This window comes from Leucoraja erinacea, chromosome 19 (assembly GCF_028641065.1).
Source record: "Leucoraja erinacea ecotype New England chromosome 19, Leri_hhj_1, whole genome shotgun sequence".
NCBI classification, from domain to species: Eukaryota; Metazoa; Chordata; class Chondrichthyes; order Rajiformes; family Rajidae; genus Leucoraja; species Leucoraja erinaceus.
The window spans coordinates 18,358,252-18,382,272 of record NC_073395.1 but is presented as its reverse complement, the minus strand read 5'-3'; the positions used below and the strand labels follow the sequence as shown (position 1 = coordinate 18,382,272).

At 42.4% G+C, this 24,021-nt stretch overlaps 1 protein-coding gene across 10 annotated transcripts in view; it reads left to right on the top strand.

Moving 5' to 3' along the window:
* The window catches only part of ppfibp1b (PPFIA binding protein 1b), a 100,512-nt gene that overhangs the window by 37,223 nt on the left and 39,268 nt on the right, over positions 1–24,021 (top strand). For 9 of the 10 annotated variants that reach the window (XM_055650499.1, XM_055650500.1, XM_055650498.1 and 6 more), the window contains exons 2-6: positions 8,800–8,899; positions 10,180–10,385; positions 16,767–16,853; positions 19,074–19,187; positions 21,295–21,426. In XM_055650499.1, coding sequence (XP_055506474.1) covers positions 8,839–8,899; positions 10,180–10,385; positions 16,767–16,853; positions 19,074–19,187; positions 21,295–21,426 — 600 coding nt within the window. In that variant the 5' untranslated portion in view covers positions 8,800–8,838. Of the gene's footprint in view, positions 1–5,119; positions 5,140–8,799; positions 8,900–10,179; positions 10,386–16,766; positions 16,854–19,073; positions 19,188–21,294; positions 21,427–24,021 lie in introns of those variants that run through there. The other variant, XM_055650493.1, reaches the window with a different exon arrangement.

Below are 24,021 nucleotides of genomic sequence, written 5' to 3'. Positions count from 1 at the left end.
CCCTCCCCCTCCAACTCCAGAGGAATCTTCTCCCCGATGGGCCGCTACGGCGACAAGTGGCAGTTCGCCCACAGCCCGAGCTGCGCCACCCCAAGAACAAGACGTACCATCAGCACACCATCAGCTTCTGCCCCTACATGTTCCTTTGGAGTTGGAGCGGGGCTGGGCTGGAGTTGCTGCTGGCTGTGGGTCTCTGGGATCTCTGTGCTTGCAGTGGGCCTGGGGGTCGCTGTCCCGTTGGTCCTGACGTCTCTGGCCACCCCCCTGGACTGGAGCTGAGACTGGGAACTGTACTGCCCTTGCCCCCCTCACTCTGCAACTGCAAACAACCCCACTCTCCTGCAAGGGCGGTACAGTTCCCGGAGGATAGCAGGTTCCCTGAGACGTCAGGACCAACAGGAACCCGCTCCCCTATGGGCCCCTACGACGCCCCGAGCTGCGCCCCGTCATCCGCAACCCAGGTTCCTCTGTAGTTGGAGCGGGGCTGGGCTGGGCTGCTGTTGGCTGTGGGTCTCTGGGATCTCCGTGGTTGCGGTGGGCCTGGTGGACGATGGTCCAATTGGTCCTGACGTCTCCGGTGACTCGCACCGATCTGCTGCCATCGCCGACGTGAAAACAGTGCAAAGCTCCCGCGCCGGTGCAATGAGCGGGGAGCTGGAGAGGGGAGGAATGGGGTCACACACATGGCCGGGGAGCAGAGGGGTGTAGGTGGGGTGAAACTGAAGGGAGCGACAATCTGCTGCTGCCTGCACGCTGAGTTAAAAGGTTCCCACGCAAGACTCACGATACACTGTGTATCGTGTCTACCGTGGGAAAGTTTTAACACAGCGGACAGGTAGCAGCATATTGTCAATTATTAACCCTCCCGCGCAATATACCCTCACCTCCTCTTTTATGGATGGGGATTTAGTTCCCCTTTCTTCGAGGACCGACCGGAGGTTCCGCTGTCACCTCTGCGGGCCGCCCTCGGTGAACGTTTTCAAGGACCTTTCTTCAAGGACCGAAAAAATGTCGCTATTTGGAGGTTTTCGTTATTTGGATCGTCGGATAAAAGGTTGTGCACCTGTATAAAAATAAAATGTGTTTTTGTTTAGCCCTTTATTTGCTGCCTGCACTTAAAACTCAGGAAATGTTTGAATGTGACTGGGCTAGCCACGTAACTTGGTTGGATTTGACAAGTTGGACTTGAGGGCCTGTTTCTGTGCTATATAACTCTGTAACTATGTAGAAAATTGATGTTTTTGGCTTACAGAAGGGACGGTTAACGGAACCCAAAAACTACCTGTCTCATGAAATCTTTGGATCTCAGTTTTGAATGAGCTTTAACTACTTATTAGGAGGAATCATTGAATGAGGCTCTGCAACATTCTGTGTTAGTGAATTCAAAAGGCTTACCATCTACCAAGTTTAAAAAAAATCTCTCCTAAATTTATGTTGCCTATGCATCACATGAAACTGTAGCTGATAAAAATTGTGTAGATTTCATCCAGATCATTCAGTGAAAGGCTTGGATAGAGTGGATGTGGAGAGGATGTTTCCACTAGTGGGAGAGTCTAGGACTAGAGGTCATAGCCTCAGAATTAAAGGATGTTCCTTTAGGAAGGAGATGAGAAATGATTTCTTTAGTCAGATTAGAGAATCTATGGAATTCTTTGCCATAGTGGTTGTGGAGGCCAAGTCAATGGATATTTTTAAGGCTGGGATAGATAGATATATTATAGATTAGTACGGGTGTCAGCGATTGTGGGGAGAAGGCATGATGGAGTAGACTAGATGGGCCAAATGGCCTAATTCTGCTCCTATCACCAATGACTTATGACCCGCTGCGTTCCTCCCGAAATTTATGTTTTTGAATGACTTAACCTCCTTAGAAAATTGAGATTCCTGGACAAACAGCCAATACCTATACAGCGGATAGTGAATGAAATTGTGAGTCTAGCTGTGGTCAAGGACTGGGCGAACTTGCATTAATGAAGCCAAATAGTCTGCTGAAGCCAGAATCTGGAACAAAAAACAATGCTGGAAGGATTCAGCGGGTCAAGGAACATCTGTGAAGCCAGATGTAAACTGATGTTTCGGGCCAAGTATTGTATTAATGTTCTCTGGAGGTGAAGGGTTTAAATATTGACCATTACACTTGTGGTAACTAAATGTTTCTGATATATTCCAAATAGCAGGTAGACAAAAATGCTGGAGAAACTCAGTGGGTGCGGCAGCATTTATGGAGCGAAGGAAATAGCAACCTTGTCCACATTTCCAGAGCCATTAAAATAAAAAGTGAATGATTCATCCTAATAAGTAGGTTGAAATTCAGAACAAGATGACAACATTTCAGATATTAAGTAAAGCTGATTAAAACATTTCTTTGCATACACGGTATGCTGCCACAGAACTCTAGAAATCCAAAGATATTAGAGCAAGTAACATGATGAACAGAAAACTTAAAATGAGTGAAGAATATTAAGAGAGACATATGAAAAGCCAAAATAATGGAAGAGGCTGAGTGGTCACTTGAGGCCCTATATCAGGCAGTTAAAGAATAGTATAAATCAGAAAGTCGTGTTTCGCCCTTAAGCCTTTGGTTGAATATTGTGTACAGTTCTGGTTGCCCCGTTACAGCAAGGATGTGGACGCTTTGGAGAGGTTGCAGATGAGGTTTAGTTTAGAGATAAAGCATGAAGAAAGACTGGATAGACTCAGCTTGTACTCGCTAGAATTTAGAAGGTTGAGGGGGGATCTTATAGAAACTTACAAAATTCTTAAGGGGTTGGACAGGCTAGATGCAGGAAGATTGTTCCCAATGTTGGGGAAGTCACAGTTTAGGATAAGGGGGAAATCTTTTAGGACCGAGATGAGAAGAACATTTTTCACACAGAGAGTGGTGAATCTCTGGAACTCTCTGCCACAGAAGGTAGTTGAGGCCAGTTCATTGGCTATATTTAAGAGGGAGTTAGATGTGGCCCTTGTGGCTAAAGGATCAGGGGGTATGGAGAGAAGGCAGGTACAGGATACTGAATTGGGTGATCAGCCATGATAATATTGAATGGCGGTGCAGGCTCGAAGGGCCGAATGGCCTACTCCTGCACCTATTTTCTATGTTTCTATGAAAACAGGCCTTTCAGCCCATTTCAACTAATGATCACCCCTTCACACTTCTCAGCACGATCAAGGAACCAATAGAGGTTACCCGGCTGTCGGATTTGCGGCTGACATGAGTGAGGCCGGCGAGCGACAGGAGAGAGGTTTTCAGCCGGAGAGCACTGCCAGAGGTGAGCGGGCCGGCAAGTGCTGAGGTCCTGGAGGCGGCGCCCGCTCGCAGCCACCCGAGCTGCTTCCCTCCCCAGCCACAATGCGGTGGCTCCACACCTGGAGCGCCGCGGCAGCAGTGAGTGAGTTACTAGCACGATCCCAGACCCCCCCTCCTTCTCAACGCTGCTGCCCTCCCTGCAACATTACACCTGGCCAAACTCACCACACGCTGTGAAAAGAACTATTTCCCCCCCCCCCCCCCCCCCCCCCCCCCCCCCCCCAATGGTCCCTTGAACTAGTATTGTCATTCAATAAGATCACAACTGATTTAACTTGTCCCGGTGTGCTCCTGGTTTTCCCACCATCTCTCCACCTGCCGTCACCCTCCATCCCCCACCCATTCAGTAATTCAGAATGAAGGAAGGAGATTTGGGCAAATTGAATTGTTACTTTCTTTATATTTATTTTTTTGAGCATGAAAAATACTATGTCCCACCAGCAGTCTTTTAAAATGTATTAACTCAAAATGGGGGTGCCTCTTCATGTCCGGGAAATACTGTACTTTATTAAGAGATATGGCTTTTGAAGACTTTATAAAAGTCGACTGACAGCTTACGGAGTGGAGAACAATCTGCGCATGCGCGGTTTAAGATTTTTTAAAAGCCGACTGACTGCCTACCCTGAGTAATTACTCACGGCAATTACTCATGGTCTGATGTATCGGAGGTTGTTTGTACTCCGGGATTATTTTGGAATAGCAGGCACCTTGTCCACAAAGTAGACATCTTGAATGAAGTTATAAAATTATGATAAGGCGTAGATGGGGTTGACAGTCAGAACTTTTTCTCAGGGTGGAAATGTCAAAGATGAAAGGGCTTAGCTTTAATTTGAGAGGGGCAAAGAGTAATGAAGATGTACAAAGCAAGTTATACTATGGTATTATCAGTATGCATGTGATTATTTGTGTCCTCCTCTGTAAGTTTGAAGTGCTCAGCCATGCCAGTGCTGCAATCTCGGGAGAATAAAGGGGCTTTTCATTATAAGGGAATTAAGGTTTTGTCAGCAACATAGACTGATGGCCTTGATGTGTCTGCTTCAGAATGATTCTCCCTCTGTTTTTGGAGTAATCAGTTTCAACATCCTAAATTCTTTGGTTTCCAAGATTGCTGTGACATCATTCAAACTTGTCCACCACATGAGCTTCCCTGCTGTTGCATATGGCCATATCTTTGATCTTGCTATCTCCAATGGGTCTGCATTATCTGAGGATTACTTTGTGGATAAGACGCCTACTATTCCCAAATCACCCTGGAGTACAAGAGCAACCTGGGCCTCTTAAACAAAAGGAGAAAGTGCTGAAGTAACTCAGCACGTCAGGCGGCATCTCAGGACAACATGGATGCTTGATGTTTTGGGTGGAAATCCTTCTTCAGATTGTATTAACCAACATTTGCAGTTCTTTGTTTCGAACCTAGGCCTCTTTCTCTGAACTAACCGTGTTATCAATCCTTTGGGAAGGGCTAGTGAGTGATATCTGCAACCTAAAGTATTCTCCGACTTTAAAAATTGCATTTTTGGTTTTGACAAAGAATTTATGGAATGAAGTTATTCTAGCGCAGATTTTGACTGCATTGGTTTGCGTAAATCACATTACATGTTGTGTTAGATTAAGGTTAATTAAGGTTTCTAAGGATGGTTGGCTGAAAAGGATTTATTTGTCTGTGTTGCTCTGAAGCAAAAGGCTGATCATTGCATGCTACATTAATATTATGCCCAGGGTCCTTGGAGAAATGTTTTAATCTGTAATAGCAAGTGTATTCTGTGCTGGTGCGCTGAACCAGTCAGGAAGTCTGCTGTTTGTTTATACTGTCAACTGAGATAAACCTCAAGGTACGTTGTCATGTTGAAAATGTTCAATTGCAGCAAATTCAATGTTTGAAATTAACTTTGTTTAACTCGCTATGATTTAATGTATTAGATTTTCACAATCTATCAACTAATATTATGTATTGTTGGATTATTGTGGTTAATGTCAGGGTTGTAGCAAGGTGGTTTGATATCTCGAGTTGTCCACAGTGCACGATGGTAACCTTGGGCCCGATTAAATGTGCAGTCTGTGATGTGATGTTATATGACATCAGTTACCATTAGTAATTGTTGCTATGTTGTTTTGTGCTATATTTGATCTATTGCCCATTACAAGTTAAACTAAAGCCTTAAGTGACCTCAGTAATTACAAATTAATTTAAAGTGACTGTTGTAAGAATGTATTGTTTAACTGCTTAAGCAACAAAGACTGGCATCTTTTTACGATGAATTTTAAAATAAAAGCAAAGCACAGTCGTTTTTTTCCAAGACAGAAGTAAACAGTAGAGGTGTAATGTTAAACTTGTAGAACCTTCCATTAGATTTGAAGCATTGTGCTTCGCTTTAGTTCACGTTATGAAAAGGGCCTTGAGGCAGAACTGATTCGTGTAGATGATAAATAGAATTGAAAAGTTTTACGTCTGGTAAGACTGAATGACCAGAGGGTGACATGATGAAAAAATAAGGCTATAAAAAAGCTTAAAGTAAACTTGATGTTTCTAGTTGAGAGAGACATAAACCAGAGGCCATAAGTGTAAGGGAAATCGCCAATAAACTCCAAAAGGAACGAAAGTCAAACGGTGATTTAGAATGTGGCATATAGAACATAGAACAATACAGCTCGGGAACGGGCCCTTCAGCCCACAATGTCTGTGTTGAACACAATGCCAAATTAAACTAATATATGGAGCCTGCACATGATCCACATCCCTCCATTCCCTACATATCCACGTGGCTATATATGGTAAATAAAGATTCATGCAAATGGAAGCACTGTTGTTGGAGGTGAGATTAATGAATACTGGCATTGTGCAAATGGGAGGAGCTGTCTTTGAAAATCCTAAAAGGGCTTCACAGGCTGGATGTGCGTTGAAAGTTTCCCCCTGCATTTAGAATTAGCGGTACCTTGGGATAAAGTGTAAGGCAGAGGGCGGTAGACACCATGTTGCTGAATATAGTTAATAAAGAGATGTATATATGTAAGGGACATCAAGGGGGTATGAGAGGAATGTGGTACTGAGATACATTATCAGCTGTGATCATATTGAATGGCACAGCCGGTGTTTTAACAGGACTTTGGACAGAGACGGAAACATTCAATCCAGATAATGAACTTAAGAGTTGCAGCGGAAATCTAGCAACATAATACTTGACTCTACCTCCAATCTTTACCATTGAAAAGAAATGGAAACCACTTAATCTGTAAAGTTACCCGCTTTGACTTTCTGTGGTTTAGAATTCATGGAACCATGCTCAGTAACTGCTGACAGTGGGGCAAGAATACTGTAGGAGGTTTCAAGTCACTTTAGAGTTTGTTGTAGTTCCTTAGAATAACTACTACAGGGCAAGGGATCGGGGATAAAATTGACCTTTATTACTGAGAATGTGCCAGTATAACAACTAATTACTTTAAATTTAGGTAATTAGTTAAATTAATTCTGGATATAAAGCTGATATTACTTGCAATGACCATGAAGCTGCCAGATTGTGGTAAAATCCCATATATTTTGCAAAGTCCTTCAGGTTAGTAAGACTCGAAACCGAACGATGCGAATCACTGGTTCAGGGGAAAGATTTGAGGTGAGCGGGGGAAAGATATGAGGTTTAAAGGATATGAGGTTTAAGATTTTGCACTGGAGTTTGTGTGCAACAAAATGAAAGCGAAGAAGTTAATATCAGGAAGCTACCTCCATCCCTTCACAAATATTTGCTATCTTGGCCTCTTTTTGGGTGGAGGAAGCAGGTTTGTTGAGGGAATAAGCACTGGAAATAACTCGTTCAGATTCAAGCAGTTGTTCTTGTGGTCAGGAACGCGAGTCCATTTTGTAAACCAAGCAGAACATTCCTTTAAGTTAGATGAAATCCACCTCTGGTTTTCCACTAACTCTAGACTAAGTGTCAGTCTAAGAGTCCTCCTGATGGAAGTCCATTATGTCTATGGTATGTGACCCATGTGGATATTCCCCAGCATCAAAAGCTCCAGAATTATACATCTATGCACATGTGCCAATGTTCTTCCTGCTCCCACATGATTGTTAATTTCTGGGAATCAATGGAAAGACATTTATGAAGATGTCTCTTATGATTTCATTGTTTGTGTTTGCCAAGTTTCAGCTGCTGGATGGAACAAATAAGGCAATTTCACCTAATACATCTGCGTACTGTACTCAGCATGGTTTGAACAAGATTAAAATTGAGATTTTATTTCTCAATTACCCCATTAGCTGTGTTTTAATGAAATCTAAGCTTGCTAACATGATTCCAGTAAATAGGTTTGTTTGTTGGAAAAAATAGTGAATAACATTTTCAGGAAAGTACACAGTGCTGGAGTAACACAGTAGGTCAGGCAGCATTTCTGGAGAAGGTACACAAAAAAGCTGGAGAAACTCAGCGGGTGCAGCAGCATCTATGGAGCGAAGGAAATAGGCAACGTTTCGGGCCGAAACCCTTCTTCATTTCTGGAGAGTTTTGAAGAAAAGATTTGAGTCCATTTTGTTGCCATTAGAGAAAATCCCCCCCAAATGTACAAGAGCTGCAGATGCTGGAATCTGGAGCAAAAATTGGAGGAACCCAGCGGAGTAGGCAACTTCATGGAGTTGGGGGGGGGGGGGGGGCGGGGAGAGACATGTCAGGTATGGGATATTGATTTGGATGATCAGCCATGATCATATTGAATGGCGGTGCAGGCTCGAAGGGCCGAATAGCCTACTCCTGCACCTATTTTCTATGTTTCTATGTCTCAACTCGAAACAACATCAATAATTACTTGCCCCCCCCCCCCCCCACCACCACCAATGCTGCTGGGTTCCTCTAGCAGTTTGGTTTTGCTCCAGAAAAGACAAACCTTACTCCCTGTAACAAGATGAGTAAGTCCCTGTACTGTGGTGAAGCAGCGTTCTAGGCCTGCACGAGTGATGCGGAATTGAAGTCAGTTACTGAGACTGGCAAAGTAACAAGAAACCTGGAATTCCCTCTCTGAAAGCTCCCTCCCACTGTCTCTGATTCACGGGTCACAGCTAGAGGTAGTTGGAGTACACGGCACTGCAAGATAGCAACACGGCACGTAATCTAAGAACACTCTGCTCTGCCAGTACACGCGACGTGCCAGCTCCCACCAGCAATTTGTATAGCTGCTTTAGGCAATAGCTGTACCAGTATCCAAACCCTTTCAAAGCTGGAATTACGAATAGAACTGCAGGGGGTCTTCTTTGGATTTGAAGTGATATTTGTTTTGCTCCATTTTGGTGTCCCTCTCTCTCTCTCTCTCTCTCCCTCATTTAGATTTTGCAGCTTTTGTTTGCCAGTACAGTTAAGTTTATTTGGATGGCTGTTCCCTTTTAATATGCTGTTTCAGTACATTTGTATAAAATTGAGAGGTATTAACTGATGATTAAGAATGTTTAATAAATTGCTTCCAATTGCCTAGGTAACGATTGGAGTTGACTTGCTTTGCTTATTTTCCAGGATCAGGTGTGGCATTGACTGATTTACAAGGATAGAAAGATGACTGATGCCAGCGAGATGTTAGCTGCTGCTTTGGAACAAATGGATGGGATCATTGCAGGTATGAAAATCTGGAGTGATTCATTCTCAACCATAAGTAATCACCCATAAACCTTTATTGGAGCTGAACACAGTGCTGGCGGAGCTCAGTGGTTCAGGCAGCAACTGTGGAGGGAATGGACAGACGACATTTACGGTCCTTCTGCAGACTGATTCTGGGATTGACTCTCTAAAGTATTTGGTACAGAGAACCATGTCTAGATGCCGATGTGTTCAAACAAGAACCTAATTGTGAATAGCATTATAAAACCCCACAGGACAACTCCAGCAAAAATAATACTAATGAGATGCCTGAGGCAGCTGGTAATAAAACAGATGAGCAGCAGTTAGACGATGGAAGGTAATAGTTTTATTTTTGTCCTGTTGAAGCGGAGCAGTCGTCTACATCCACGGATATCCATCAGATCGGAGACTTGCCCTGGGTGGGAGTGCTGAATGATTTCCCTGGAGAAGGCACTTGCCTGGTCGCCACACCCCAGCTGTGGGCTCTGGATTTACACCACAGCTTAAATATTAATGGGGGGTTGCAGTTTGTATTAACATTGAGCTTGTTGGGAGGAAGGAATGTGATACAAGTGTACTCGTGGATGTCTTGGGCAACCTTAACCCCTCGACTAACACTACTAAAGCAGATTTATCATGTGTGTGTAGGGTCAGCTTACAAAATGTCTGCAACCATTTGCTCCTGTGTCAGTAATGACCAAGGTTCAGAAGTTGCGTTCTCTGACAAGGACCTTCCTAGCACTGCATCTCTTCTCTTCCCTCCTTGCCCTCTCCCTTGCTCTCTTCCCCTTTCCCTTCCCTTAATTTTGTGTAAATACAAACTCAATTGCTCTTATTTTCCCAGTCCAACCGCAGAATCCTTTTGATGGATTAAAGACTCTCTCTTCCGCTCTCAAATGCGGCACTCAAAAATAAATTCCTGGCTCGCTTCCCAGGATGATGCGAGTGAGCTTGTTAGTTTGTTTAATCATATATTGTAAAATTTAATTAGTTACATCTGTCATTTTTCACAGAATAGCCTGAATTTATCAATATATTCACTTTTTTGGAGAGAAAGTACTGGATGCCATGCTCGGGGGATTGTTTTGGTAGCTTGATATAACTACATTTGCAACGTTAGGCATTCAGGAATTTCCTTCAGGTGCATTAGCCTGATATATGACAGCCCATCAATTGTCTGTTTTTGATTAATATCTAGACCGTATTGTCGGTATGACTCAGTCCCTGATGGTCAAAGTGACTGACAGCATTAACTTTCACCTATTCATCTTTCACTAGGTTCAAAGACCTTGGACTACTCGAATGGTCTGTTTGACTGCCAGTCGCCTAACTCCCCCTATATGGGTGGTCTACGCGTATTACACCTGGTGGAAGACCTTCGAGGACTGCTGGAGCTGATGGAGAATGAGGAGAAGGATGGACTACGCTGTCAGATACCAGACTCCACTGCAGAACTCCTCGCTGAATGGCTACAGAGCCACCTGGTGAGTAGCATTCCCTCTTGTATTTGTTTGTGGCTGGCTGTTTTTTTGCTGGAACATCTTTCCCATCCTTGGACTGTCACCACTGTGACAAAATAAAGACAACAAATCAGCTGCTTCTCGTAACTTTGAGAGTTCTGTGGTATAAGGACTGCCTCCTTTTCTCACTTGTCCTCTATATTTGATAACCTTAAATCTTGTAAAAAGCTGATTTATTTAGCAAGGCAGTGCCATCTTGTGGTAACTGCATACTGTTACCAATCAACATAATTAATTTATTTTCACAAGTACAAACTGGAGCCTCAACACCATATTATTTAAACACATTTAATGTGCCTCTTCAGAAGTTTGCAATATGTTGACTTTGCAAACGTACAGTTCCACAATGGTTTGGTGTTTCAGATGTAGTGCGTTACTGTAACTTATAGGAGCTTAATGTAGAATTTGGATAAATACTGTTTGTTCAATATTTATGTACTTGTCTTTCAGAATATTAATGGAGAGAGAGAACAAGCAGAGACATAAATCTTCAAACTATTTTAATAAAATAAATAGGCAAGGAGATAGTGAAGAAGGAAAATTAAAACATACAGCCTTAGATGATTCAGCAGCCTTTGACGTTAAAGCTTTGAACGCTGTATGTATTTGAAAACTGGAACAGATTAAAAGATAAGGCGCTCCAAGATCTAGGAGTTATTAATGAAGAGAGTTTGTAAACATGCCAGGTATGGCTTCTGCTAGGCACTTTATCAGATTATCTTTATTTTGTGTATATTTCCTGTAGAATTTCGTACTGCAAACATCTGTCGCCCATTTGGAAAGCAACCTATTTAACATTTCAGCTTGTAATTATAAAGCTTTGCTGATTTCTGAAATTATCACTTGGCAATTTTATTTGTCAGTTTCCATTGCAAACGTGATATGGGAATGTATAATGGAAAGACGAAGGGGGAAGGGGGAAGTGCAGGCGGAAACTGGGGATGAGGGAGGATCTGATAGATGTATAAGATCATGAGGGGAATAAATAGATTGAATGCACAGTCTTTTACCCAGGGTAGGGGAAATTAAGAACCAGGGGACAATGGTTTAAAGATTTAATAAGAACCTGAGGAGCAACTTACTCACACAGAAGGTGGGTACATGGAACAAGCTGCCAGAGGGGTAGTTGAGGCAGGAACTGTAAGACCATTCATAAACACTTGGACAGGTACATGGAAAGGAAAGGTTTCGAGGGAATGTGTAGGAAGGAGCCGCTGTTGCTGGTTTCCACGGAAGAGAGATACAAAATGCTGGAGTAACTCAGGTGGGCAGGCAGCATCTCTGCAGAGAAAGAATGGCTGAAGAAGGGTTTCGACCTGAAACGTTACCCATTCCTTCTCTCCAGAGATGCTGCCTGTCCGGCTGAGTTACTCCAGCATTTCATGTCTGTATTCAAGGTTTAGTGTGATATGGGCCAAACACAGGCAGATGGGACTAATGTAGATTAGGCATTTTGGTCGGCATGGGCAAGTTGGGCTGAAGGGTCTGTTTCCTTGCTGTATGACGATAACTAACTGGAGAATATTAGTTTTACGAGGTCCAAAGGTCCCCAGCCTTTAAGCCTCGTTCCATCTGATGATTTTGTTCGTGTTGTCTTACTGTGTGAGAGAAAATATTTTTATGTTCCAATTGCAAACATTTGCCATTATTGTAATAGTTTTAAAGAGGATGGAAAAGATTTGCAATCTGCCCATGAGTGCATCGCACTGTGCGGAGCAACAGTTAATGTCGCAGTGATGGACGACTTCAATTTGATGCCTCGCTTTAAATTCCCTGAAGATTGTCATTTGCTATTTGAAGAATTCAATTTTAGCAGCATTCCCGACTGATAACATTCGTTTGAAACTGGTGAAGCTCTGTTGTGTCAGGTGGTAACTAATTGACCATCAATTATCCATGGAGTTTTGCAACGGCTGTATTCCAGTACATGATGGTGTTGAATAATTTCACTAGCGTTTCTCTGACCTTGCTTTGCATAAGAATGTTGGTTTAAGTGAAAGCCGACAATATATGTGTAGGCTTGATGAATGCAGGCTAAACCCCTTTCAGATGCCAGCGATGTAAAGTCCTATCAGGTGCCAGAGGTGAATGCAGTTGTACAAACTGTTAAGCCCGTGCTAATTTGTCACTCATCCAAAGAGAATTATCAATTTGCTTGTTACAGAATCCTGGTTATTCTTGAGTAATTCCAAAGTGTTTTTCTTGTGTTAAGCAACCCAGGACTTGGAGAAAATCTTTTGAAGATATTACATTTCCCTTTTCCCCGTGCCTGATTGCCGTTAGCTCTGGGCTGCCAATGAAAATTGGTGGAGTCACCGGACTTATCCAGATCCCATTTGGGTACAACGCATCCACCTTTCCACCCTGCCGTGTGTGGTCAGTAAACTTGGGTTGTTACAAGTTGTGCAGACATCCTTGTCATTAACAGTGCAAGGAAATGAGGACCAGTGCTGATCAATGGGACAACCCACTGCTTACAACCTGCCTTCCTGGACATCCACACAACAGTAGTCATAGCTGCTTTGTCCTCAAGGAAAGAATGTAACGTACTGAGCCAGGCTGGGCTGTTTCACATCTCTGAAGTGTGTACACTCAAAACAAATACCAACAAATGTTATAGGTTTCAATAGTGTGTGAAGTTTTATAGGCTTATTATTGCCCACTACTTTTATATTTTAGACCAGTTTCCCATGATAGGCTTGTCCAGGTCGTGGTTTCAGTAAACAAGGGACATTCCTGGAGGGGTGACGATTGTAATTGCAGGATTTTGGTCTCAAGTCTGTAACAGCTGGGGCCACATTGATTTGTCTTCCAACAAGCATAGCAGCTGGGTCAGACATAGTAGTAAGATGTCTTTGTCACTCGCAACACAATTTGAACCTTAATACCAGTTGGTGCGGACTCCCCTAAGGACAAGAAAGTTATGTGTGCCAGACTGGAGAGAGATTTGGATATCTACAAGCACTTCAAATGGCTGAAAAGGGTAAGGTTAGTAAGAAAGGAATCTAGCAGAGGTTAGAAAATGTAAGGAGGAAATATGCAGTGTTTTGTTTAATTAAAATGTAATGTTGAAGTGAGAGGCAACTATCAGCAGTTTCGAATAAATAAAGTTACTTCTTGGACTTTTTGAACCATATCAGTAACATAGAGATGTTCAAATAGGTTTTCATATTTACAGGTTACGTTGATGTTTTTAAAAGCAGGTGCTAGTTACAAGACCAGCAATGTGTGCTGTGTTCACGCTATCGGGTACAGTTGCAGCGTGGGTGCTCTTAACTAAACACCACGGCAGAGACCTGGCGCCTAGCTCCATAAACATGATTTACAGGCCATCCCTGTTACAAACGAGTTCTGATTGTCCGTGTCAAAGTACACAAAAATCACTCTTGCTAGCAACACTACCACGGTTTTGTAACAAATAACAGTAAAAGCACATTAGGCTGATTTAAAAAATACAATTGCTAAAAATGGGAAGGTGGGAGGGAAGCAACTAGCTCTGCTGTTCATAAGAATGAGCATATGTACTTTAGACTTTTGAATTTTCTGGTTCTATTGGCATTTTAAAGATAGTGGCTTTTGGCATCACTGCCGGGTGCATCATTCATGCCAGATATCCAGAAGAACAATTAATCCTGGTATTTCGAAACATGGACTGTGGGATAGAGAGTTCAAAATGTATTCTATGATAGATGCGACAACAGCCAGTACAAGCTCTTCAATGCAGTCATTTTTCACTAGGGCCAGCTTTAAGTGCAGAACCTCAGATGGAAAAACATTGTGAGGATGTGCTAGTGTTTTCTGCTACACATCTGTCTTACTAAGGAAACATGTACATGTATCGTTTGCTTACAGTTTTTAAAATAATCACATTTAGTGCAAATAGCTGCATTTGCAACCAGAGCAGCCCAGTGAGAGCTATCTATTTAATACCCTTTAATCCACCTTTTCGCAGCTCTGTCCATCCACCCATATCTGAGCCTCTGGCTCATTTCGCTCTCCCTCATCTCTCTTTGTCTGACACCCTTTTGTCTCCTTTATACCTGTTGACATTGTCACTTCCATCTCTCGCGCTCGCACACACAAACCTATCACTTGCTAGGCTTGCCTGACCCTCGCTTCGCCCAGCTTTCTCCCCCTTACTCTTATCAACTGAAGAAGGGTTCCAGTATGAAACGTCATCTGCCCATTTCTTCCACAGATGCTGCCTGACCTGAGTTACTCCAGCACTTTATTTTGTTCAAGATTCCAGCATCTGCAGTCTCTTGTGCGTCTCTCTTGTTGACTAAACACCCAAACAAAGTTGCTGAGAGTTTCAGCAAAGAATGCAATGACCATGTTCCTCTCAAAGGTTAGGTTGAATGTGTTATACTCATGGAGGCATGGATCATTCTGTCCTGGTTAGTCTCAGTGGTGAAACAGTAGCTATGCAGGAATTGAGTAATATGGCCATGCTCAGGATGCTTCTTCAGAGAGATCTGTGTGTTTTTATGCGCTAAGCTGGTTAGCAGGTTTAAGTTATTAAATTATTACCACATGTACTGAAAATGGTTAGGAAGGCAAATGGTACTTTATTTTTTATTGAGAGAGCTTTGGAGTTCAGTAGTAATGAGGTTTTATTAAGTTGGAGCATAACATTTCACTTTCATTTACAGTGCTGACTAATGAAGGCTAGTGACCATTAAACGTAACCATATTATCTACCCGCACTGTCACCTCCAAGGATCTTTAAATGTACTGCATGGTCTGTTCCTCAATACTCCTTACAACTCTACCATTCATGGTGTATGGCCTAGTACTCCCAAAATGCGTAATTTCTCATTAAACTCCCATCTGGCATTTTTCACCAGTATCTCAATATCACCGTGCCAACCAGAAGATAACAAGATCAGAGTTTTAGTTATGTAATAGATAGATTTTAGTTATGTAATAGATTTTACCTATTTCCCTGGATCCCATGGCCCCAACTTTGTCTTCTTTGTATGATCCTGCCACGGGCCTTAATGAACTCTGTAAACCAAGGATTGCGTTCCACTGCTTTAATTGATGCACTTTCCACATGATGCTTCCTGCAAGTATATTCACCAGGGTCATTGGATATGCCCCTGATCTCCCACATCCTACAGGAGTATACCATTACCCAAGCTTCCATACTTTATCCTAGGTCTTCCTATGAAGAATGAATTAACCTTTGTGATTTAGCCGTTTTTTTTTGTAAAACTTTAGAATGTTTAGTCTTTATAATGTATATTGTATGTACCTTTTATAATCACATTTTTAAATGTCTCTGAATACCAAAGACATTTGAAAGCTCTTAAACTCCTTGAAGAGAAGCTCAGCTTCTAGCTTGAGTTCCGCTCGTGCTCAGGCTTGGTGCCACAGCAGACACTTGTCAGGATCGGAGGTCAGCACTACTAGCCAGCTACATCTGACCCAGGTCTGTGGGCACACACCACTGCCTGATAGAGATTGCTTATTCTGTTGGAAACTATTTTGTGGCATTTTGCCCAGAGAGAAATGGGTTCTGAATTGTTACGCTGTGTAGAATACTTGAGATCTATCAAATAATCTCTCATTGCACACTGCTATTTTTGCCTTCCTAGGAATATTATCAGGCCATGCTGCGAGTGCTTGTGTAGGCCCCACTGTCAGTGTAGGGTTGGTCTTCTATTATATCCCTTGGATTCCCAAAGATTTCTTTGGAAGGGAAAGCATGCTTGTAACTTGCAATTTCCTCTGTATCTCTCAAACCATGCACATTTCAGTTGCTTTACCAGCTAATTTACCAGCTGCGTTGTGTGAAAGGGAGACACAAAATGCTGGAGTAACTCAGCGGATCAGGCAGCATCCCTGGAGAAAAGGAATGGGAAAAGGAATGGGAAAAGGATGTTTCAGGTTGAGACCCTTCTTCAGACCTTTGTGTGAAAGGGATATTGTTACTGGTGCCCTTTGATTGACTGTTATCCTTTTGTGCTGCTTCAAGAAATACCCAGTGAGAAATCCTATGGCGTTTTGGTTTTGATTGGAATTTACTATATTTTGTCAATTATTCATCTTTAGATTATTAATCTTTTTTTGTTTAGCCTTCTTTCCTGTCTTCTCCTCGCTATGAGCGTTAACCCATTCCAACAACTTCCTTACTGCTTGTTCATCCCTGGAAAATATTCTGATCCCCGTTACTCATTTCCAAAACTGCACAGCAAATTCAGCAGTTTTAATTCAATAATAGTTTCTGCTGTTCATTTGAGCATTCTCTCCCAGCAGAGCCTATAGTGGGTGATAAATATTTCTGATGTACTGCAACTAAAATAGGCAAAAATGATTGCTCTGTAATTTTGCTTTCAACAGACGAATGGCCATATCTCTGTCACTGGCGATGCATACCAGGATAGGCTGGCACGGTTGGAAGGTGATAAAGAGTCATTAGTTTTGCAAGTAAGTAACATTTATAAAATATAAAAACTTTTATTTGAGAGCCTATATTCCTAGACTTGAATTTTATTGTACCGATTGACATGGTGTCCGTTATTGTCAATCGTCCAATATAACTGGATTTTGGGGAGGTTAATATTAACTATATAACATATAACAATTACAGCATGGAAACAGGCCATCTCGGCCCTTCTAGTCCGTGCCGAACACTTACTGTCACCTAGTCCCATCCACTAGTCGGCACTCAGACCATAACCCTCCATTCCTTTCCCGTCCATATACCTATCCAATTTATTTTTAAATGATAAAATCAAACCTGCCTCCACCACTTCCACTGGAAGCTCATTCCACACAGCTACCACTCTCTGAGTAAAGAAGTTCCCCCTCATGTTACCCCTAAACTTCTGTCCCCAGGATAAAACTAGTTCATCCCAGGTGGGAATAAATGCAGTATCGTGGGAAGGGTTAAACCAGCACCGGGGACGCTGCTTGCTCTCTCTGCTCCAGCAGCCTGTAGCATGCCACGTGACGCCAATTGCAACGGGAGCCTGGCGCCATTATGGCAACCGAGGCACGCATTGCCAGGGTGACATGGGTGCAGTAGCATGCGCTGCGTCTCTGCATCCTACAACTCAAGACTGCCACGTCCAGGTTCAGAAATAGCTGCTTTCCCACAGCCATCAGGCTATTAAACTCAACTGAAACAAATCTCTGAACATTAATAGACCATTATCTGTTTATTTGAACTTTGATGTGTGTATATATTTATATAATGGTATATGGACACACTGATATTTTCTGTATTCATGCCTACTATATTCTCTTGTGCGGAAGCAAAGCAAGAATTTCATTGTCCTATCTGGGACACATGACAATAAACTCTCTTGACTTGACTTGACTTGACTTGAGAACTCGCATTGTGGCAGACGCTGCAAACCCATGCCCAATGGGACGCTCTTCAAGAGTGTTTCACCGCTCGCTCTCTCCCTGCCGCCACCTTTCCGCAGCTCAAAACTGCACTGCGGACCGCCCGCCCGCCAACCGCCACCACGAACGGGTGCCTTGGTCCGCTGGGACCGAAATCCGTTATATGGAGGGCTGTAATTGCGAGAGTTAACTGTACATAGTTATATCTTAAATACTCCAAACACCATGTTCAGTGGCCAGCCGTTATAACATTACGTGGGGTGGCTGGTGCTGTGCACACTCTTGTTCACTGGTTTCACTGGACCCCAGACCGGGGTGGATTTTGTGGCTGCACACCTCCAGTCTTGATGACTGCTGTTCAGCGAGCTGGTGCAAATAGACGACTGAGGATGAAGACCCCACAAATGGAGCAGCTGACTAACTTTCTGGTTTCACATGTTTCCAGTATTACACATATCTTAAATAAACAACTTGCTGAAACTTGAGCAAAACACAAAGTGCCAGAGGAACTCAGTGGGCCAGGCAGCATCTGTGGAGGGTATGGACAGGCGATGTTTCAGGTCGGGACCCTTCTTCAGAGTTTGGTTTAGAGTTCAGGTTATTATTGTCACATGTACCAAGGTACAGAGAAAAGCTTTTTTTTTGTTGAATGCTATCCAGTTAGCGAAAAGACTATACATGATTACAATCTAGCCGTTCACTGTGTACAGATACAGGATAAAGGGAATATCATGCAGTGCAAGGTGAAGTCTGATTAAAGATAGTTTGAGAGTCTCCAATGAGGTAATTGCTATTTCAGGACCGCTCTCTAATTGGTGATAGGATGGTTCAGTTGCTTGATAACAGCTGGGAAGAAACTGTCCCTAATTCTGGAGGCATGTTTTTTCACACCTACCCCAAGACCTGGGTTCTATACTGTGGTATGAAGGTAAATAAATCAAGAGAATGCTGCAGCTGCTCAGTGATTCTCTATGGTCTTGCCAGCTAGCTGTTTGTGCATTCTAACACTGCAGAATGTTTTGCCTTGTGAATCCTGCAAATGGTTCTGAAAGAGAAACCTTCCTTTTGGACCTCAAGCTGAAAAAAAATATTTTTGGGCAGGACGAGACGTGTTTAAGAAGTCTGCCAGCATACGAATGAAGTGGTTTAATCAGGAGCAAGCTGAGATTGGTATTTGAAGAATGATTAAAGTTTTTAACTGTGGTGGTGAATAATCAGATGACTGCACCACTGAATCTCTTTATCGAGGTGGAGACCTGTGTTACTTTACCGGAAGTCATACTTTGTGTTTTATAGGTGAGTGTTCTAACAGACCAAGTGGAAGCTCAGGGGGAGAAAATTCGAGATCTGGAGTGCTGTCTAGATGAGCACCGGGAAAAGCTGAATGCCACGGAAGAGATGTTGCAACAGGTATGTGGAGTAGCTGACAAAGTATAATGAACCTGCGGGGTTTGAGTTCACTTAAATTAAACAACAGCATTTAATAGCCTCTGCCTCCAGGCTTTTTCTATGGCAAGCAGTCCTCGCCTCCCAGTGACAACCCCTTCTCCCATCACCAACAATCCTCCTCATGGACTCCCCCTGCTGGCCTTCTACCCTTTCTGGACCTTATTTCCAATCGTCTGCGTGGCATCAACGGTCTTGACTTCTCCACTCCCCTTGCCCACACCAATCTCATCCGCTCCGAACACACAGCCCTCAGCTCACTCTGGAAAAATCCCAACATTGTATGTCTGCGGAGAGGTCCTGATCCAGCACGTCACCTATCCATGTTCTCTCGAAATGCTGCCGAGTTACTGCATCAGCTTGCCTATTTTTTGTTAAACAGCATTTAAACATGGAGGCGCCAGAGACTACACATGCTGGAATCTAGAGCAAAAACAAGACACTGGAGGAACCCAGCAAGTCGGGTAGCATTTATGGAGGGATGTGAATGTTGGAGGGTCTCAACCCGAAAATTCAGCTGTACTTTTCTCTCCACAGATGCTATCTGAACCACTGAGTTCCTCTGCATTTGAGTAGGATAATTGCAAAATGCTGAGTAATAAAACAGTAGAGCAGTCAAGGAGCCATTGGATAATTAGGCCTGGAACCTTTAAAGGAGTTCCTCAATTAATTCAGTTCTCTGTTCATTCTTAACAGACCTGCAAATGTATCCCTTTTAAGCATTTATCAGTACCTCTTTGAAAGGTTCTATGAGTAAACTTCCACCATTTCATCCCTTTATTCACAGTGTCCCTGTCACACTGTCATCTGCTTTACCCGGGATTCAAGAATAATTCCAAACAATTACATTTTAACTTAAATCTTTGGAGTGTAACCTTTGAACAAGAATGATGCTGAGAGTCTTGACTCAAAACTGCTATCATTTTTTTCATCTGTGCATAGAAACTTGAGTGTCTGACTCTATGCAAAGGAGAGCCTATTGGCTTTCACCATACGCACTATACTTGGGTGGGAAGGTTTAGGGTTTTGACCGAATGACGTTGGAAGACCCAGTGATATGGATGTTGGGTGGCATGCTACTTGGAGGTAGTAGTACTTATTTACAGCGGCCAAACTTGTTTATCCAAGCAGGAGAGATTGTATGATTGGAAGATGCCATCCATGAAGCCGTAGTGAGTTACTGCTATGCAGTTTAAAGATGACACGCACTGGAGCTCTGGTGCTGCTCGCAGAGGGAGAAGTGAACGTCTACTTCCACCTATGATAGGACCAGATTTTGTGGGCAGAGGACAACCAAACTATTTTCCAAACATGGATACAAAAAGCTGGAGTAACTCAGCAGGTCAGGCAGCATCTCTGGAGAAAAGGAATAAGTGACATTTTGGGTTGAGACCCTTCTTCAGACTGAGAGTCAGGGGAAAAAGGAACGAGACTTGGGAGAAATGAATGGAAGATATGCAAAAAGCAAGATAATCGAGGAGATGTGGGGCAGACAATAGGCAATTGTTGACTGTGGGATAGGTGATAACGAGTATACAACTGGACGACAATAAAACTAGTACGACGACTAGGGTGGCGGAAGTTGTGTTTGGAAAGTATTAATTCATATATTGTCTCTACTTCTCCCAATCATTATAGAATTTATTTTGATTATATTTTCTTGGAATATAGACAATAGGTGCAGGAGTAGGCCATTCAATGTGATCATGGTTGATCATCCACAATCAGTACCCTGTTCCTGCCTTCTCTTCATATCCCTTAACTCCACTATCCCTAAGCGGTCTTTCTAACACTGAGGCAGAGAATTCTACACACTCAGAACTCTCTGCATGAAAAAGTTTTTCCTTATCTCCGTTCTAAATGGCTCACCACTTATTCTTAAACTATGGCCCCTGGTTCTGGACTCCCCCCACGTTGGGAACATGTTTCCTGCATCTAGCGTGTCCAAAACCTTAATGATTTTATGTGTTTCAATAAGATTCCCTCTCATCCTTCTAAATTCCAGAGTATACAAGTCCAGCCACTCCAATCTATCAACATATTGGAAGTTGAAAGTTATCCTTTGTTTCAGGAACTCCTAAGTCGAACATCACTAGAGACTCAGAAACTGGATCTTATGACTGAGGTGTCAAACCTGAAAATAAAACTGAACACGATGGAAAAGGACAGGTTGGAATACGAGGACCGATACAACGATACTGAGGTGAGACAATTATTTATTATACTGTTCTGCATCACAATTTATTTCCATTTGAATTTATTGTGTAAAATAGCTGTTGTATTAAAATAGTTTTTTCTCCATTTGTTAATCCTGTCTGCACATCAGCATGACACTTATCCAGTTTTTATGTTATCTGTTTTATAATCCAATCCTCTGTTTCAGCAATCTGTATTTACATGATGTGTTTTACAGAATGTTTTGGCACCGTATTTGGTTTCTGACATGATATTCCATGGGTTAGGAAGCAAAGTGGTACCAGCTTGTGTTCCTACACCAACCTGGTGGCTATGTTGTGGTTCTTTGATGTCACACAGATAACTTTCAACTTGGCTGTAATGTCCTGTGTTTGAAAAAGCTTTTGGGACTCAACTGATTTTAAACTTGATGAACAATCAAAATTGCCAGGCGGCACCAATTAATTCCAACATTGCAACAGAATTGTAGGTATTGTTCTGTGGATTTATAGCAAGGTTGGTTCTAATATATCAGGTTTACCACAGTCCGTGGTTCTTAATGAATACTTTGCAAAGGATTGAGGTGATGGCGACATTGTACTTAGAGGGAAAATATTAAGAAATGGATAAACATGGTATTAAAGGATTTGGAATTTTAAAAAAAAGGATAAATCATCAGGTCTGGATAAAATATGTCACAGGCTGTTAAAAGAAACGGGAGGAAATCACTGAGGCCACTGATTCTCTTCAACCCTCATTGGTGTCGGAGGCTTGTTGAACTGCTATTTTAAAAATGAGGAATGGGTAAACTAAATAATTAGTTAAATTAGTTTTGATGATGAGAAACATTGAGATCAATTCTGAGGGATACAGTGAGCAGTTTAAGCAGGGACGATCAACGTTAAATGGGCAGTAATGCTTGACTAACTTGGGTGAATCCTTTGAGGAAGTGCCCAGCAGTTTGAAGAAAATATATTGATGGAATGTAACATGAATTTTAGCAAAGCTTTTCAGAAAGTCACTAATGGCAGGCTGGTTTATAAAAGATAGGTGGATACAGGTGAGGGGTTTTTGATTGGCAGATGGTTGGACAAAGGACAGAGATGGATAGTGAGGTAAGGGGCATGAAATGTGCAGCCAGTGGAGGAATATAAGGGGAAAGGGAGAAATAGGCGCTCATCCAGGTGTGCCACGAGGAAAGGAGGGGGGGTGGGGGCAGTTGTTTATAGGCGAGTTATCTAACATTGAGAGAATTAAATGTTCATGCCATTTGGTTGTAAGATACCCAAGTTGAATATGAGATGCTGAGATTTAAATTAATTGGTTGAAAGATTAGAGAGATGATGAGGAAAATATTTTTCTGAGTGGTGGCACTGCTGCCTGAAAGGTAGAGACAGACAAAACTCATTGCATTTCGGCCATGCAGAGCAAGGTGCAAATGTCATGCTGGAAGAGGGATTGTGCTGCATTGTTCTGTTAAGTCAGCATGAATACTGTGGGCTGTGTAGTGAATAATTTATGATTCAATAATGGAGCACTGATCATGTTTTTACATTAGACGCAGCTGATTCCCACATCAAATGTTATTGAGTAAATAACATTAAACGATAACCTGGTACGACTAGATTTAGATTATGCATCTCCTTGATCACCTTGTTCATTGCTACAGAAATTCTAGAATTAAAGCAAATGTGTATATCAATTTATGCAATCTAGACTTATTTCTAAAGTTCTAAGATGCTATATTTAAAACAAAATCCATGTCCTATCCATGATTTTTGTTCCCACAACTTGTCCTATTCAGATTATTTTTTTCTCCTCTTTAATTTGCTTTGCAATCTACAGTCATTGATTAACCTTATAATAGAGCTGAGGCTGCAGATGGAAAAAGTGGAAGTGGAACTAGCATTATTCCAGGAAAAGAGGTCCCAGTTTGGGGATCACGAGGTGACTGCATGTCTGAGGATGCTCTCTTGCCATGCATGACATCTTTGATTGAAAGCCGATTTATTCTGGGGCTGGTTTTGAGCTATAAAGATTTAAAAAAAAATAAGAGTACAGAGTACTCCTCCTGACCATTTATTGCAGCCCTGGAGGCCCAGTAACACATTAACTGCTTGTTAGTAATGAGATTAGTGAGAAGTGTTGGTTTATTATTATCACACTTACAATACAAAACTCTGTGCATGCTATTCGGGCTGATCATACAATAGATGCGTGCATCTGATCATACACAAGCACAACCAGTTATCAAAAAGAGAGAACAATGTCCTGTTACAGCCACAGAGAAAGTAAAGAGGCAAAGGTCTTCCTGGCCCATCAAACTCTTTCACAGAGCATAAAATTGACTAGGAAAAGACTGCACATGCTGGAAATCTAAAATGAAGCCGAAAAGACATTTGGACAGGTACATGGATGGGAATGGTTTACAGGAATGTGGGCCAGGTGGAGATAAATGTGACTAGCTTGGATGGGGCATCTTGGTCAGCATAGAGTAGTGGGCCAAAGTTTCCGTGTGGTATGACTCTGGTACTAAATATTGTAAAATATCAGCAGCACAGGAAGCATCTGTGGATAAACTTTTATATTCATGACCTATCAGAATTGTCAGACAATTTCTCTT